Genomic DNA, 15,578 nt, shown 5'->3' with positions numbered 1-15,578 from the left:
TAGTGTCCAAAACTACTTTCTTATTTTACTTCCGGAGACCATTTTTCACAATGTTTCGAAGCAATAGCCCATGTGATATTTCAGAAATAATTATTTAACCATATTATCAGTTACTGTCACATTTCAAAACTGGAAAAGCAATACATGCCTATGTCAACAGACAAGCATACCTGTCTTACTGGGGGTAACTTACCCTAGAAATTTTTCTGACATAACAAGCTGGTTTAAAGATCTACTAAGTGACTTGCCACATGACCTCAGATCCTTCAAGGAAGATGCTACTGGAATTATATACTGACAGTCTTATTTGATGTGTAATATTTGCATCACTTACAGTTGACACATTAAGTTCAATCACATCTCTTCATATAAACTCTTAAAGGTCATAAATAGGTACCTGACCTAGGTCTTGAAAAAGGTGCGAATACTTTAAAAATGTATAGTAGAAAAAAGCTTATGACAGAGAGGCAGATGATTATTTCTAGTAATCTATATGTTATCCCCATAGCCGGCAAAAATTAAAGGTTTGTGAAAGAAAAACTCCTAGTCTGACATTTGTCATCGTATCTGTGTTACAAGATTTCTCTTAATGGGACTCCATAGTTGTGTAAGAAACTCAAAATTAAGGCAGAGAAAGCGTTATTGCCCACTTTAATTGTCAACGGACAGATGCTACTGCTTCTTGCTGTGTTTACACAGATGTGATGTCCTACTTCCAAATAGTCTAAACACTCTTAAAAGGTGGGGGACAGATTAAAATTTCCTCCTATAGAAGAAGGAGCTGATTTCATGCCTCTTCTATCCAGAGAAAATATAACGCCTTTTTATCAACGAAATTCATTAATTGTTAAAAACAGAAATCATAGTTTCATCTCCAAAGCACATACTTCATTCCTGAAGCCAACCAGTTTCCAGCACAACCTAAAGCCATCTGGAGGAGGGTCCTCAGACCACTGGCTCTGTTGGCAGCAAAACTTGTGTTCCAGAAAAAGAGCAGAAAACCTCTCAGAAACACAAGCTGTATTGTGCACTGTGTCTTTTGAGGTTAAAATAAAATTATATACGTGTATATATATATATACACATATATATATGTAATCAGGAATAAGTTGCTCCTTCCACATGCCAGTGCAAAGAGTGGAAAGGTCCCAGAGAGTTCTACAGATTTTGGACTATTTTCTTAATGGAAAATATAACTGAGGAAAATGAGGGTGACATTGTGGTTTCTGACAAATATGCCACAATGGAAACTCTTACACCAAACAGCTGACTCTTTTTTTAAAGACTACATACCCAAAAAAAAAGGAACAAAAGTATAAATTGTGTTAAAAACTAATATACTTGGAGGACACCTTTTCTTTGTAAAAAATGTCTTCATAACTATTTTATGAAAACATCACTGATGGAAAACATATTATTACTTTGGTAATAATATTTATTAATCAAGATTCTGCTTCATCTTTTGAAACAAAAGGTTATCATAAATAATCCTTATTCTGGTCATATCGTCAAGTCAATTCAATACCTTTTCTTTTTCATTTCAGCATAGAGTTGTCCTCGATCCTTAATGAATCCAGGAGTCTTGAATGGAAGATATGAATCTACTCCATACGGATCTGAAGGTGTAACAGTATGTCTTAAACCAGCATTTTCTCCAGTTTTCACTGGCCTTTGATTTCCTTCATTAGGAAGATATATATATTGGTCATCCTCCTCAAGGGAGGGAGATGAAGAGCTCTTAGCCATCGGGACTGAGTTGGTGGGATTCAGACAGTTTTCGCTGCCGACACCATTTCCATGAATGTAATTAGTCTTTAAATCTCCAGCCTGTAGAGGAAAAAGTGAATGCTGGTAAGAGGCAGTAACAAGACATATTGTCAGGGAACAAGGATGAGAATATCTTGTCATTTCATTTATGCTTATGTGTTTTGCCTTTTTTTTGCCCTATTACTTTTTACAGCACATGAATTGAAGGCAAGCTATATCGTTAAGAGATCCTAGACCTTGCATTACTTTTTTCCCTAATCAGCATAGTAATGAATTAGTATTTGCAAGTCCATGGATTTTTCACTCACATTTATACCTTTTGTTAAAAGTATCAATTCATATCTCTATAGTTTTTATTTTAAAATATCCTCGAGTCAAGGAAAAGATATACATAATACACTAGTGAGGGAGACATAATGGAGAAGAATCCAAACATTGTGCAATTTAATTTGGAAAAATCAGCCTACACATCATGTACTTTTAATTTTCCAGAACCGATTTCCTAAGCTTTGAGACAAATATACAAGACCTGGAAGAGAGGTTCTCCAGGTGAGGAAGAGAAAGGAATCGTTCTTTTTTTGCCATTAAGCAATTATGGGCATGAAGCACGCCTGTCTTGCACAAAGACAGGAATGGAGTTGGGAATTACATTTTCTCAGGTAGGGGGATAAGATTTAAACCCTGGTTAGTATCAAATAATTCTTTGTGACTGAGGTTGAATTCTTCTATCAACTCTGCAGAAGATATTTTAATACAGTTTATTGTCAGAATTTTAGTCAGATGCTATTGCTGTCTATTTAGACACTGAGTAGTACTGAAAAGTCACATAGCCAAAGAAAACACTCAGTCTCCAAAAAACACCTGCACAAAAGCAAGAAGAAAGGAATGAGTGCAAGCCTTTCCAAAGCCCTGGTGTTTCAGACTGCCAACTTCCTCCTCACCAGCTCACTTTAAATGTATTTTCATTCCCACTCTAATGATGTTTCTCTCAGTAAAAGATAGAGAGAATTACCAGTATTTTTACAGCAGCCCATATTTGCATTCAAAGATATGGCACATGCACTGTGCAGATGAGATGCACAAAGGCAAACGCTCCATGCCAGTTGTATGACACTGACTTCACCTTTTCAGCAATGTCTCATTTTTTTTTGAACCTATAAGCTCAGCTATGAGCCCTTAATTAACTTCTGAAATCAGCCAGCATCAGCAAATTTGTGTCTTTTATGAATGTACACAGAATTCAGAAAAATCTGAAGTAAACATAAGCAAGTTACATTGTGTTAATGGTTCTTAAAAAGAAGCAAATACCCGTCAGCTCACAAGCACATAGAAAAGACAGTAAGAGCTGCCTTAGAGTTCTCCCTGTAGACTAGGGAGAATAATGCCTATCATCAACTAAATCTGTTGGCCTCATAAATGGTTTACAAAATACAATTGAGAAGAGTAAGGTATTACTGTTTTTGTATTAGATCTTGAATAACTGGCCACACACCACTGCTGACAGATCCGGAAGATCCTACTATCACACAAATAAGTTACTTTAACAGAAGATGATGAAATGTTTGCCAGAAGTTCAAACATCAGCTTACTTGGTCTACCACCATGCAGTTTGCATATACTTCGTCACTTCCACTGAGCATGGCAGAAATTCTGGTTGCAGCAAAGAAAGTAGGTGGAGTCTTGAGTTTCCTGAGAAGATCAAGGGTAGAGTGTCCCTGCTCTGGAAAAAAAGAAATTGTGCAAAATATGCCATTAAATCGCAAACCATTTTCTCTTCAGGTATACATACTGTCACAAAAATGCCAAAGTTAAACATTAAGCACCAGATCTTAGGATTACAATTGCAGTAATATTTGTGTGGCTGCTCAAAAACCTGCCCATTTCCTAATTACCTAAGACTTGCTACATGTTTCATGAATCCTATGGTTGACAAGACGTTAAAAAGTACCACAGAATCATTAACATAACTTAGAATTAAGTGCTCCTGTATCTTGGCTAGCAAACCTTTCTATTTTGCACCCAAGCTAGAACTCTGTACAGATCTGTCATTGTAGAAGTACACAGGACAAGATTTATGGGCTGGGATCAAATATGCATGATTCTGGCCTATACATTAAATATCTAACATCTAATACATTATATGAAAGGAACACTTTCTATTGCAGTCAAATAATGACTCCACTAAGGCATTCTACCTACTGGGAGCAATTGAAATGTTAAGGAATAAGCCTTAGCGTATTGAATTACTGGGTGCGCTGCTTCTTATAGAGCTTGTTCAGAAACTGCTTATACAAAGTAAGTGTAAGTGTAAGTTTGCTTAGCATAACTTCTGCAAGCTGTGAACCTTCAAACTTTCTGCCTCGTCAAAGAGAAAAGGCCTCAGAGTTTTCAAGCTAGGAGATATGGGGAGTTGCAACCCTGGAGATAAGGAACAGAACAGCATCTATTATAAAAGAAGAGGAAACATAAGAATGTTTTGGTTTGCCAAGAACTTATTTTTCCTCAGCCACAGGTGCAAAACAGCAACTGAAGGTCAGGACTTTGATTGACAGCCCGCCTGACAAAAATGATGAGATCTAACGAAGAACTGTGACACTCCAGACACTAATTTTGCAGTTGGCCCAGAGTGACACGCAGGGGGTGAGGGATTGTGGTGGTATAATTGTCCAAGCTTTTTTTCTGCTGACAGTCTCCCTTCTTGAAGCATCAGCTTGAGCTGCTCTACACTGTACCCTGAAAATAAGTTGTTTATTTTAGAAGAATTTCAGGAATCTATGCCTGAGTCTAGCAGTCTGCTATAGGAAACCTATGGAAACTGATAAAGCAGATTACTGTTCTTAAAACTAAAAAAAAAAAAAATAAAATAAAAGGGGGAGGGGGGGCGCAGCAAAATAGTAAGAGGGATATTAATAAAACAGTGCCTTTACAGACTGACAGTAATCAATCAAGATCTGTCCCAGGAACATGCTTGGGATGAAGACTGCATCTGATCTGCTTTTGGTACTGAAATAAGATGTTATCAGTTTCACCAGAAACCATTAACAGAAGTTCAGAGTTTAGCTTTGCAATGATGTGTTCATGACTGCAAATATTATAAAAAGCAGCATGGGCTGACTCTTTATTTCATGGCTTTGAGCAGCAGAAAATCTAACCAACTGCTACAGAAACACTGTCTGTCTGTCCTGCAGGCCAACTTCTCTTAAAGCTGCTTGCCAGTATGAAGAACATGCACCAGTCCAGTATTTCAGCTGGTAGTCAAGGCCTAATATTGTATTCTGATTGTAAAACCAGCAAAATTTCACAATGTAGAAACCAACCTTCCTCTTGACTGTTGATAACAGGATTAAAAAAAAAAACAAAACAAAACAAACACAGTTGCAATGTAATTTTCTTTTTTTTAAGATGCTGTAAGTCAAGCATTGCCATTGGAAGTGAACTGAGATAGACTAGCATAAGAATGATGTGATAAAGTCTTATGCCCAGAAAAACATCTGCAATGAAAATTCTCAATAAACATAGTCCCAGTTTGTTTGTTATTGAAAAGTATTCAAAAAATCCTTCTTAGTCTGCACCAGAAATTTATTTTCTGCCAAGGTGGAAAGCAGAAGACACCACTAAAGACTTTCCTCAGGCTATATTCCTAAAACAATTAAACTGCTTGTGGAAGATCACAGAATCATATAGCATGGCTTGTGTTGGAAGGGACCTTTAAAGATCACCTAGTCTACCCACCCTGCCATGGGCAGGGACATCTTTCACTAGATCAGGTTGCTCAAAGCCCCATCCAAGATTCTTATGGCCACAAGATTGCAAGTAAAATTATAATGACTCAATGACACTGGATTAGAAACTACACTTGCCAAGGTCTGGGGCATTTGTTGCTTTGGAGAAAAAAAAAAAAAAAGGTCTTGAACCACTGCCAAAACTGCAATGCTACACCACAGCTTTTATTTAAGATGCTATCTCATAAAACCCAAGAACAGTAAGCTCTATATTTAAGAGAAAACTGGAAATTCCCATTTAGAAATGGCACACCATGAATTATTTGGTTTCTAGTCATGGCAGGCCTTGTAGGACCTCATACCATTAAAAACATCCTTAGGCTTCTTGTTTTGCTTCTCCCTCCTGCAAGAATTTTAATACGATTTTAGTGACTGCCATCTTGGAAACTGCTAATGCTACAAACCATTTCCTTATGTCTGCTAAGATCCAGAAGACTTTGTTTATAAATATTAAAAAAGCATTGTTTTCTAGAGCAGTTCAGACTTTGTCAGCTAAAAGCATATGGAAACACGATTTGGCAAAACAGGCAGTACTTCCTTGTGGCAAGTAAAGCCTTCCAAGAAACAACAAAATCCCCCTATTACTTTGCATTTTTATTTATACAGCAACTTCTAGTACAACATTTTACATTATTATAAAATTCTGTAACAGAATAACAACCTAAGTAACAACTTTTGAAGAAAGTTGCTGCAAATACAAGATATATCAGAATACGTTATCTGCAGTACATTTTGTCAGTAAATTTGAGAAGAAACGTCTTCTCAATGAGGGTAACAAAACACTGGACCAGGCTGCCCAGGGGGGTTGTGGAGTCCCCTTCTCTGAAGACATTCAGAACCCGCCTGGACACATCCCTGTGTAACCTCATCTGGGTGTTCCTGCTCCGGCAGGGGGATCGGACTGGATGAACTTTTGAGGTCCCTTCCAATCCCGGACATTCTGTGATTCTGTGATATGACCGTACTGTACCTCCTTATTCCCACTCCTCCTCTGCCCAATTTCAAACATCCATGAAGCGACTACACCAAACTAACTGTGTAACAACAGAAGTATTTCAAGACTTTGTTGAATGCAGGGGAGAGCATGACTAATTACACATTGACTCTGCTCGTAACTTATTTCTACCAGTCAGGCCAGTATAGTTTAAAAAATGACAAAACCATCACAAACGTCCCCATCCCACGCTGAATTCCTATAGCCCCACTAATTGCCTCAAGCCTGCTCCCCTGGCTACAAGTCATATCGGTCTTATGATGACCATCAGCAGACCTTCCACCAGGGTACAATGGCAGCAGGCCACTGCTGGCTGCTGCACTGGGTACCAGTAATAATACACAGCAAGGCTGTCCTTGCCTGAAAGATGAGGAGTATCAACAAAATGCATTTTCAAATAAAATATCTCAGAAATGTCCCCTACCCGTTCAAAATTATTATCCTCATTGCAGATGTAAAACTTCAGCGTGGCATAGTGAAGGAAAGCTAAGACTGCCAGGGCAAACTTGCACCTCTCCTGACGCTGAAGGTGTCCCAAATAGTTTTAGCTCTGAAAGGTGTCAGTAATGGACTACAAGGTACTTACTAAGGTAAAAATTACCCGAATATGACACACCAGAATTGGCTCTGGTACTGAAACAAACCAGCAAGCACAGCTCAACAACCTGATCCTCCTGCCAGAAGTGAATGCTTGCTCCCTGGCTGTATATTGCGCCACGGCCACAGAAAAATAAAAATAAAGGCATATCTCTTTTAACAGGGCCTGTGGCTCTCCGCCATCTGCCTGGTAAACAGACAAGAAAGATGAATGCATTATTTAGATATAGGTGAACAAAAGCCACAGTGCTGGGAAGGATAATCTCCAAACATGGATAAAATAAAAGACCTTGACCAATTAATAACCAGGCACAAACTCTCTGTATCTTCAAAGTCATACAGCAAAGGCTGAAGATTTTATGAGGAAAAAAGCTTATAAAAATACTTTAACTTCAAAAAAAAACCCCACATGATCATCATAGCAATAATTCAAAACATACTTAATGTTGGCATATGAAAATGTACAGCCTTGAATGAACTGTGTCGAAAAATGGCAAGAACATGAGACTGACTGTTTTTCCACAAAAATCAAAACTTAAATCATTCTGTGAGAGAGCACACAGCAAGAGAAGTGAAGTACATCAACGTGACCAAACTGAGAGCCAGGAAATATAAAATTCCCTTCTCTAAATACAATGAATAGTTTTCAGACAGCTCATCACATTTACCCCCAGCAATGTGATCAGGGGTTAATGTACAACTGGAAGGAACAGAGCTATGAAGTCAGCAAAAAATGCAGACAACTAGGTACATTAGTCACACGGGACTGCTGAAATACTCCTCTAAATCCACAACCAGTAACCTGAATTTGGGGAAAGAAGTCCACACATTCCTGGCAACGGGCTGACCAACGTGACACACACGTCTGTAGATGTGGACCATACAAACAGTTTCAATGGCGACCTGCATCCCTAATTCCAGAGTCTTAGTACTTCATTCAGACAGTGCAACTACTCATGACAGCAAAGTTTAGCAAGTATGTAAGAACAGCACATGGAATGTAAAGCAAGGTTGGCTTTCGAGTGCTGTTCTCATAAAGCCAAACATTTAACTGCTCTAAATCTATGGAGTGGAACTGAAAGCACTGCGTTTCCTACACACTATGTGGAGAGGATCAGGGGTCTGGATGCTGGAAATCATATCAAGTATGTACAAAATGTGCTCCTAAAGTAGCCACTAAGAAACACTGAGGACAAAGGCACTTCTTAATCATTGCCTTTGGTCTTTGTTACCTAAACCTGGACTGCAAGAAAGCATTCCCATTCAACATGGGATTCACAGCCTTGACCTCTCCCCCTGTAGCCAGCACCTTGCCTACTATATAAATGAATACAGAACAAAGCATAAGGTGGTGTCTCATTTTATACAACAGAACAACAGAAAAAGTACTTTCCTAAGACAGAGGACGCTTGGTTTCAGTTCCCACCTCTGCTTGAGTGAACTCAGTACATAATTCCCACCTCTCAGCACAGCAAGACAGACTTGTCAGAGCCAGACACTCTCAGCACCCCTGAGGTTGTTAAAGCTTCCAAAACAGCTCTGAGAGTCACCATCACTACACAAGTAATACAGTACAGCACAAGGGTTAGGAATACATCTGGAGGGAGAGGAGAAGAGACCTAACTTATGGCCATCTAACACTGGATAACAACGTAAATACCAGTAGGGGTCTTGCAGCAAGCAACAAAATTTAGACCTGCCCGCCCAGTCCTCAGCCCAACCACTAAAACACAGTCATGTTCGCACCCTCTGTTGAGCCTAATTGACCTTTAATTATGCCACGCACAGGCAGGCTCAGCGGGAGGGAGGGAGCTGCCATGCACTGCCCCGAAGGTACACAGCCTGGCTTGGTTCCTGCTGCCCCCAGGGGCTCAGGGGGAGGGCAGAGGCTCCAGCACCCAGTCTGAGAGATCTCCAAGCAGGGACAAAAGCTGACCTTGCTGTATGCAGGGAACTTGAAATCTGAAAACACTGAGGCATATGGTGCAAAGCGGGGTGTGAGAATTTCCACTGTGGAGTCTCCCATCGGAGGCCTGCACAGCTCCCCTGTCTCCCAGCAGGGGCAACCCCAGACCAGGAAACCAAGAGGCTGCTGGTTCAGTGGGGGAGCGCGGGGGCTGACATTTCATTGCCTGGACCAGCTAGAGCAGCCAGCGCAGGTACACAATGACTTCATGACTTTCAAGATGAGGTGGAAGAATCCCGCACCACTTCCCATCAGGCACTACAGGTCTCTTGCTCACTGAGATCTGAACTCCTGCACGATGGAAATGCTGCTGTGAGGTACATTATGCCCCACACCTGCATGCCAGGAACAGCTGGCCACGTTCAGATACTACCAGAAAAAAAACCCACAGACCACGAGGCTGCTGTCCCCTTGCAGAGATACTCCTCCCACGCCATGGGCAGCCCAGATTTCAATTCCCCAAGCACAAGCAAATCCTTTGACTTTACCACTAAAACATGTGCATGCACCCAGAGCATCTTCTTGTTCCAACAAACTCATGTATATGGTCAGCTGTGCATACAACCCACACGTGCTGGTACACTGTTAACAGTGACAGGAAACAAGATAGAGTACTATAACATGGTAACACCAGATATGTATATACTGCTCTACAACAGGTAAAGTATTAAAAAAAAAACCAACACACACCTAAATAATAAGTTTTTTAAAGCTAAATAATAGGATGCATGCACATCTGCAGCATTTACAGATAAAACAGCTCCTCATGAGAGATGGAAAGAATTCACACCACACAACTTGCACCCCATTTCATTTTTTCATTTTCTTTGCACATTGTATGTATGTGCCTCCATACACACTACAAAAACTCCTATGCACTTTAGAAACAATGGGTTTCCTCATTAATAAAAGTAAAATGTTCAGAAACTGTTCTGCATGTTAAAATGTGCATTCTACAGACACTTTTTGCTCTAAAATTAGGTCAAAGTCTCAGCCTGTGTAAACAACATGATTTTCCCAGCTCATTGATTTTAGTGACACTGATGGCTCCTACTTCTTTTATTTGTTCTTTTCCCTTTCTGAAACACAAAAAAGCAATTTCATGGAATACAAATCACATTTTTGCCATTCACTCTCTTCATTTCTTTGCTTCTAATCATAGTCAAAATTCATTCTTCCTCATTACAGCTTTCAGTGATAATTCTTCCTAACATAAACTTGCTAGTCAGTGCCTTTCAACCTCCTTAAAACCCCCTTTATCATACTGGCAACATTTATAATCCTTACCTCCTGAAGACTTCTCCAAAAAGGAGGGCATCGTCTAACTGTGCAAGGACAGTAACTGACCCTGTCACCAAAGAGCAACTGACCCTTTGTTTTACAGAAAGCAAACGATTTCCCTTTTCATTCTGGTAGGATTTTTGCACATAATTTTAAAAAAATCTCTGTTAGCCACTGAGGCATATTTGAACTACCAAATTCCCCCTAAATGAAAACAACCGTAACCAGCAGAGCTTTTCACAATCCCTGCAGTGCTGCTCTGTAAGTTCCCAGTATACCAGAGCTGCTCAGTGAGAGCTACACATGCAACCAGAAGAAAAAAAAATTAAAAGTTCTGAGTGAGTAGAGAAATTTAAAAAAAAAAAAAAAAAAACAAACCACATAATTTGGAGAAAACATTTTCTTCTTACTTAAATTCCAACACCATTATCTACAGAAACATTATGAACAGTGAGGTAGACTTTTGATAGAAAGGAAGAAAATCTACCTCATGTGAGCTGTTTATAGCCACTTGCACACAACCAGACAATAAAAAGGAGGCAGAGCTATTAAGCAAGATTTAAGAGAAGATAGCTTTTTCTACCTGGTTTGGATGCCCTTCTTCGAATCCTCATTTTAGGTAAGGAAGGCCAAGAGTAATTAAAAGGTGAGTCAGAGTCTGAGTCCATTTTTATTATGTACAAACAGAGAACAGATTCCCAAAGTTGCACTTCGTTGTTCTCAATAGCAAGTCAAGTCTAAGAGTGATGTAAAATAAAGGAATGGACAAAGAAGGATCAAATTGCCCACTAAACACAGGGGAGGGAGAAGCTGTAAATGTTTGCTCTCTTCAGGCGTCCAGGCATGTAGATAGATCAGGCTGCAAATATTAAGGCAGAAGCAAGGAGGTTAAAGTACGAGAGCTTCAAGTGGAGCTGTTGCATCGTGGTCCAGAGCAATTTGAAAGGTCACTGTGTGCCAATGAATCATTAACTCACCTTTCCATTTTGATGTAAATGAAAACAATAGGAGCCCAGTAAGGAATGAGAAAGTACGTCTCAAAAGTAAACAAACTATTGCAAGCTTTTTCAAGGCTTTGTTTTCATGTTAAAAGTGGGATTTATACAGACTCTCAAATTAAGGACAGGCAAAAAGCTGGAATTAAAGAAACCAAAGAGTAACAGTAAGCTGAGGGTTCTAATCAATCCACTGTTGTCTATATGGCTGCCAAGCAATACCTCCCTTCTCAGTGTTTGCAACTTTGGCAGACCTTGGGGTGTCGTGGCTGGAAAAACAGTGATAACCCAGTGAAAAGTCTGTTGCTCCCATTCTTCTAGCTCAAATGAACTTAAATCTTAAGTGTTACAAAGAAAGATTACATTGTCATTAGAGAGCCTCTCTTCCCAAAAATATTTAGTCTAAATAGTATTTTCTCCTTCATGCAGTCACCAAGTTAGACAGTGAATCATAAGGATTTTGTAGAGCTGGCACCTTTACAGCTCTGGTCTAACCTCACAGCAATGCACAATACAGCTAGTGATTAATTTACAACAAATCCTCCATTCTTATACAGTCTCCCTGAACAACTCCTAGGCAATTAGTATTCAGTAGGAACTCATTATCCCTTCCCCCAACATCTTTATACCACACAAAGTACATTTTTTTAAACAGGCTCTAATGTGGCTATACAAGAGCTAATACAAAAATAACATGTCCACTGTTTCTTAACCAACTCCACCAAACACTTCTTTTAGTTACCCCACAATGTATGGGGTTTTGTATTCCACATAAAGGAGGGGAGGGAATGTGGATCAGCTTAAATGTCAGTTTTTGGAAGATGATGACATTTGAGCTTGTTAACATTCCTTACTTCACTTCAATTATTTTTCAGGCTGCTGAGGTCTGCAGCGCTACTTCTGTATTATGTTTCAAGTGATTCCTCAGTGCACGTTTCAGTCAAAGATAACAACATACTTGTTGAAAGAAAATAATGAAATTCAAATGCAAATTTAATTCAAAACCTATTAGAAAAATATCTATCAGGTTTTCAAAGATAAAACAATTATTATATAAGCACTTCACAAAGTGCACAAATTACATAAAACACAGTTGAAACACATCATTGTTCTGCCCGTCCCTTAACTGAAGTTCTGCCAGCTTTGTTAGGCCTGAAAATAATAATTTGTCCCAGACACTGGAAGTCTTAGACTTTCACTTTAAATATTAGACACTCCCATAGGCTTTGTTTGATTTATATATATAATTAACAGCCCCAGGGAATTACAACAGACAATAGATGACTGAAAATACAGAGAGGATATAAACCCATGCTTCAAGCATCCACTTCAAAATATCTCCACTCCCTGGAATGTCAGGTTCAAATTGCACTGATAAATCCCTTGGGTACGGCGGAATGCAGGTGCTGATGTACCCCTTCCCATCTGCATGGCGTCCAGGGTCCTCGCCTACCTCGGGCTGCGGCCACGGTTCGAGAGAAGAGGAAAGGACGGAGCATATTTGTTGGATAACTTGTTCACTTAGGAAACTGCTCTGACACAAAAGATTTCCCCTTAACACAACAATTTTTCCCTACCCGAGTGTGCTCTCTCGATCAGCTGGTGTATTTAATGCCAACCCAAATAAAAGTCTTCATTTCAGACATGTACAAAAGGCAGCACAATCCATGGGTGAACACTAGTTTGCATTTTAAAAGGGCTGTATGTTTTACACTGGTTTTAATTTTTTTCACTTTTCAACTATAGCAATTTTTCCTTTGGTGTACTTTATGAGAAATGGTAAATTTTGCTTACTTCCGTGATATTTCCATTTATGCATCTTTTCTCTAAATTAACTAATTCTGGCTTTTTTCACTTACACATTCAACAAAAATTCACTCCTGTTGGTCTTCCTGGACGCCTGTTTAGTCCAGGGAGGGATAACTAGAACGGAACAGAACACTCACAATGCGGAAATGCAGCTGATGCATTTAATGGCATTAAAATATTTTACATGCCGAGACATTTACTTTTCTGAATGACCTCTGTATGCTGCATAAATGTTTCCACTGATTGCTCAGTTATTGCCTGATCCTTCAAACTAGCAGAATTAATTTAGAACCTCCTAATACAAATGAGTAATTGAAGATTGTTAAAATAATTTTTCAACAGCAGCCCTATCACATAAAACTTGGAGAATCCAACTATTAAACCTCTGCTGTGGTAAAAACCTGATCATCTACTCCTGCCGTTTATATTCTATTTCTTGGCCAGGCTCTTAGGCTTTTCACCCACTTACTGCAATCTCCCCTGAATAGGATCTTGCACAGCAATTTGTCAATGGCAGTCTGAAAGCACAGATAAATTATCAAACTCAACCTCTATTTCTGAAGGGTTAATTGAGTATCATGTTATTTGTTCTGTTCGGCCCCCATGAAAGATTATTTTTTTCTAGTTTTTAAAACTCCTTTATGCAGCATTGAAAGATCTCATGCTGCTTTTTGCCATGAAGAAGAGCTTTGCCTTACAGTCTTTGGCTCTTACACTTCATGGGATGATCCAATCCACTTCTCACCTGCCACTCTTTGTTTCCAAAGTGGCAGCATTTCAGTGGTGGTATTTGCATGCATCTGGCACAGAGGTCTGGCAGTTTATGAGATAAAAGGTACTTTCTATCTGGAAAACATTAACCTTACTTTCCACTGAAAAAATGTTTCCAATTATGTATACCAAGGTATAGATGTGAAGATAAAGAACAAATGGGGTTTTTGTGTGCATTACCTAAGGCTAATGCTTTTGATAAATAATGTAATGCCTTAAATTCTTTCATCCAATGCTTGCCAAAACACATTCGTATAATATAAATGTTTTACAGAGACATTACAGTCTATTGTCTGACCATTCCCTCAGCTTGTGGCAAGACGGAAGGAAGCAGAGGAATGTCATCAGCATCCGCACTGTTGGCTCCCCAACACACTCAGAGGACACCCTTGAGGCACCAAGCAGGTGACTCAGCTCCCTCACCCCAAACCCCACTAAGCCAGCTCCATAGCTGTTATCTCTCTCTCCACAGACCAGAAAGAGGTAAACCCTCTGGGACAAATGCACCCCCTCAGGCCCCCCCCAGATGGAGAATGAAGGTACACAGGATGGAAAACAGGGCTACAGACCCCAGAAACAAGGCTGGAGAGGGTCACTGTTGGATGCTGCTGCTCTGGCAGTCTACCCTGACGTTAGGGATGAAGTTGATTCCCCCCAGCTTGGTTCTGCCCCAGGACCAGCAGAGCCTGCAATCATTTCCCAAAGTTGCAGATAAGGCTCTGACAAGGAAAGATGGTGTAGGAATAGCCAAATGGTCTTCTCCACCAGCCTCTATGACCCACAGGCACACATGGCTTTCCTACCTTCTTTACTCCATTGTTTTTATTAATTAGAGCACATCTTCCCCCAGAGAGGATCAGCCAACACACCTGGACAAAAATATCTGCGTTACTCTACATTAGACTTAAAATCATGTTGAAAACTCAAAAAATGTTAATTAAAAGCAACTAAAAGCAAAACAGTACCAGCCAGATCCCACACACGAAGCACCTTCCAACTCTAACGCTCCTTCCACCTGCCCACAATGACATGATGGCTGTGCAGACTGCTGGCAGCAACTGCCTCACAGGTCTCGTATGATGCCTTGTCATACATGTTAATTTTAGCACCTCTCTTCCCTACAAAGGGCATGGGTCTTTCTTACGGAAGTTTATACTGGAACAGTCCAAAAAACTTTACATCACTATTCTCCCCAACTCTCCTTCCCAAATCACCAATGAACTGATCATTGAGAAATGCAAAACATAGCCCGGATCCTTAAGATCATGGCAGACAACCTCCCTTCCTTGTGTTTACGGTCTTCCCCACTGCTAAATTTCTGATCAGTGATTTGTGTATTCATTTTAGGAAACTGGCTCATTTATTTCCTTATTTTGTAAACAGAGACCTATTGAGGCAGTCTGGGATTTAAACTGTTGAGCGGTGGACCCCAAAAGGTCCTGGCAGGCAGCCACTGTCCATCATCACTGCCAGATGCATATATCACAGTATTTTGTGCATTCCACCTCTCTCATCAGCACGCCACAGCGAGCACTCTGTCCTGCATCACCCACGGGGGGACAGGGCTGGGCAGTGAGCAGGGCAGGGGAAGGAGGAAAGGGGAGTTTCTTGCACTG

The 15,578-nt window shown here is 40.0% G+C and overlaps 1 protein-coding gene across 11 annotated transcripts in view; it reads right to left on the bottom strand.

The window, feature by feature from the left end:
* ARHGEF28 (Rho guanine nucleotide exchange factor 28) overlaps positions 1–15,578 on the bottom strand; it is a 139,820-nt gene that overhangs the window by 63,338 nt on the left and 60,904 nt on the right. For 9 of the 11 annotated variants that reach the window (XM_065047306.1, XM_065047310.1, XM_065047309.1 and 6 more), the window contains 2 exons: positions 3,357–3,487; positions 1,526–1,827 (listed from right to left, as the gene is read on the bottom strand). In XM_065047306.1, coding sequence (XP_064903378.1) covers positions 1,526–1,827; positions 3,357–3,487 — 433 coding nt within the window. Of the gene's footprint in view, positions 1–1,525; positions 1,828–3,356; positions 3,488–10,970; positions 11,304–15,578 lie in introns of those variants that run through there. The other 2 variants (XM_065047317.1, XM_065047313.1) reach the window with 2 other exon arrangements.

This window comes from Columba livia, chromosome Z (genome assembly GCF_036013475.1).
Source record: "Columba livia isolate bColLiv1 breed racing homer chromosome Z, bColLiv1.pat.W.v2, whole genome shotgun sequence".
Lineage (NCBI taxonomy): Eukaryota > Metazoa > Chordata > Aves > Columbiformes > Columbidae > Columba > Columba livia.
Note: the sequence above shows the minus strand (reverse complement) of the source record. Positions and strands in the feature narration are given on the sequence as shown.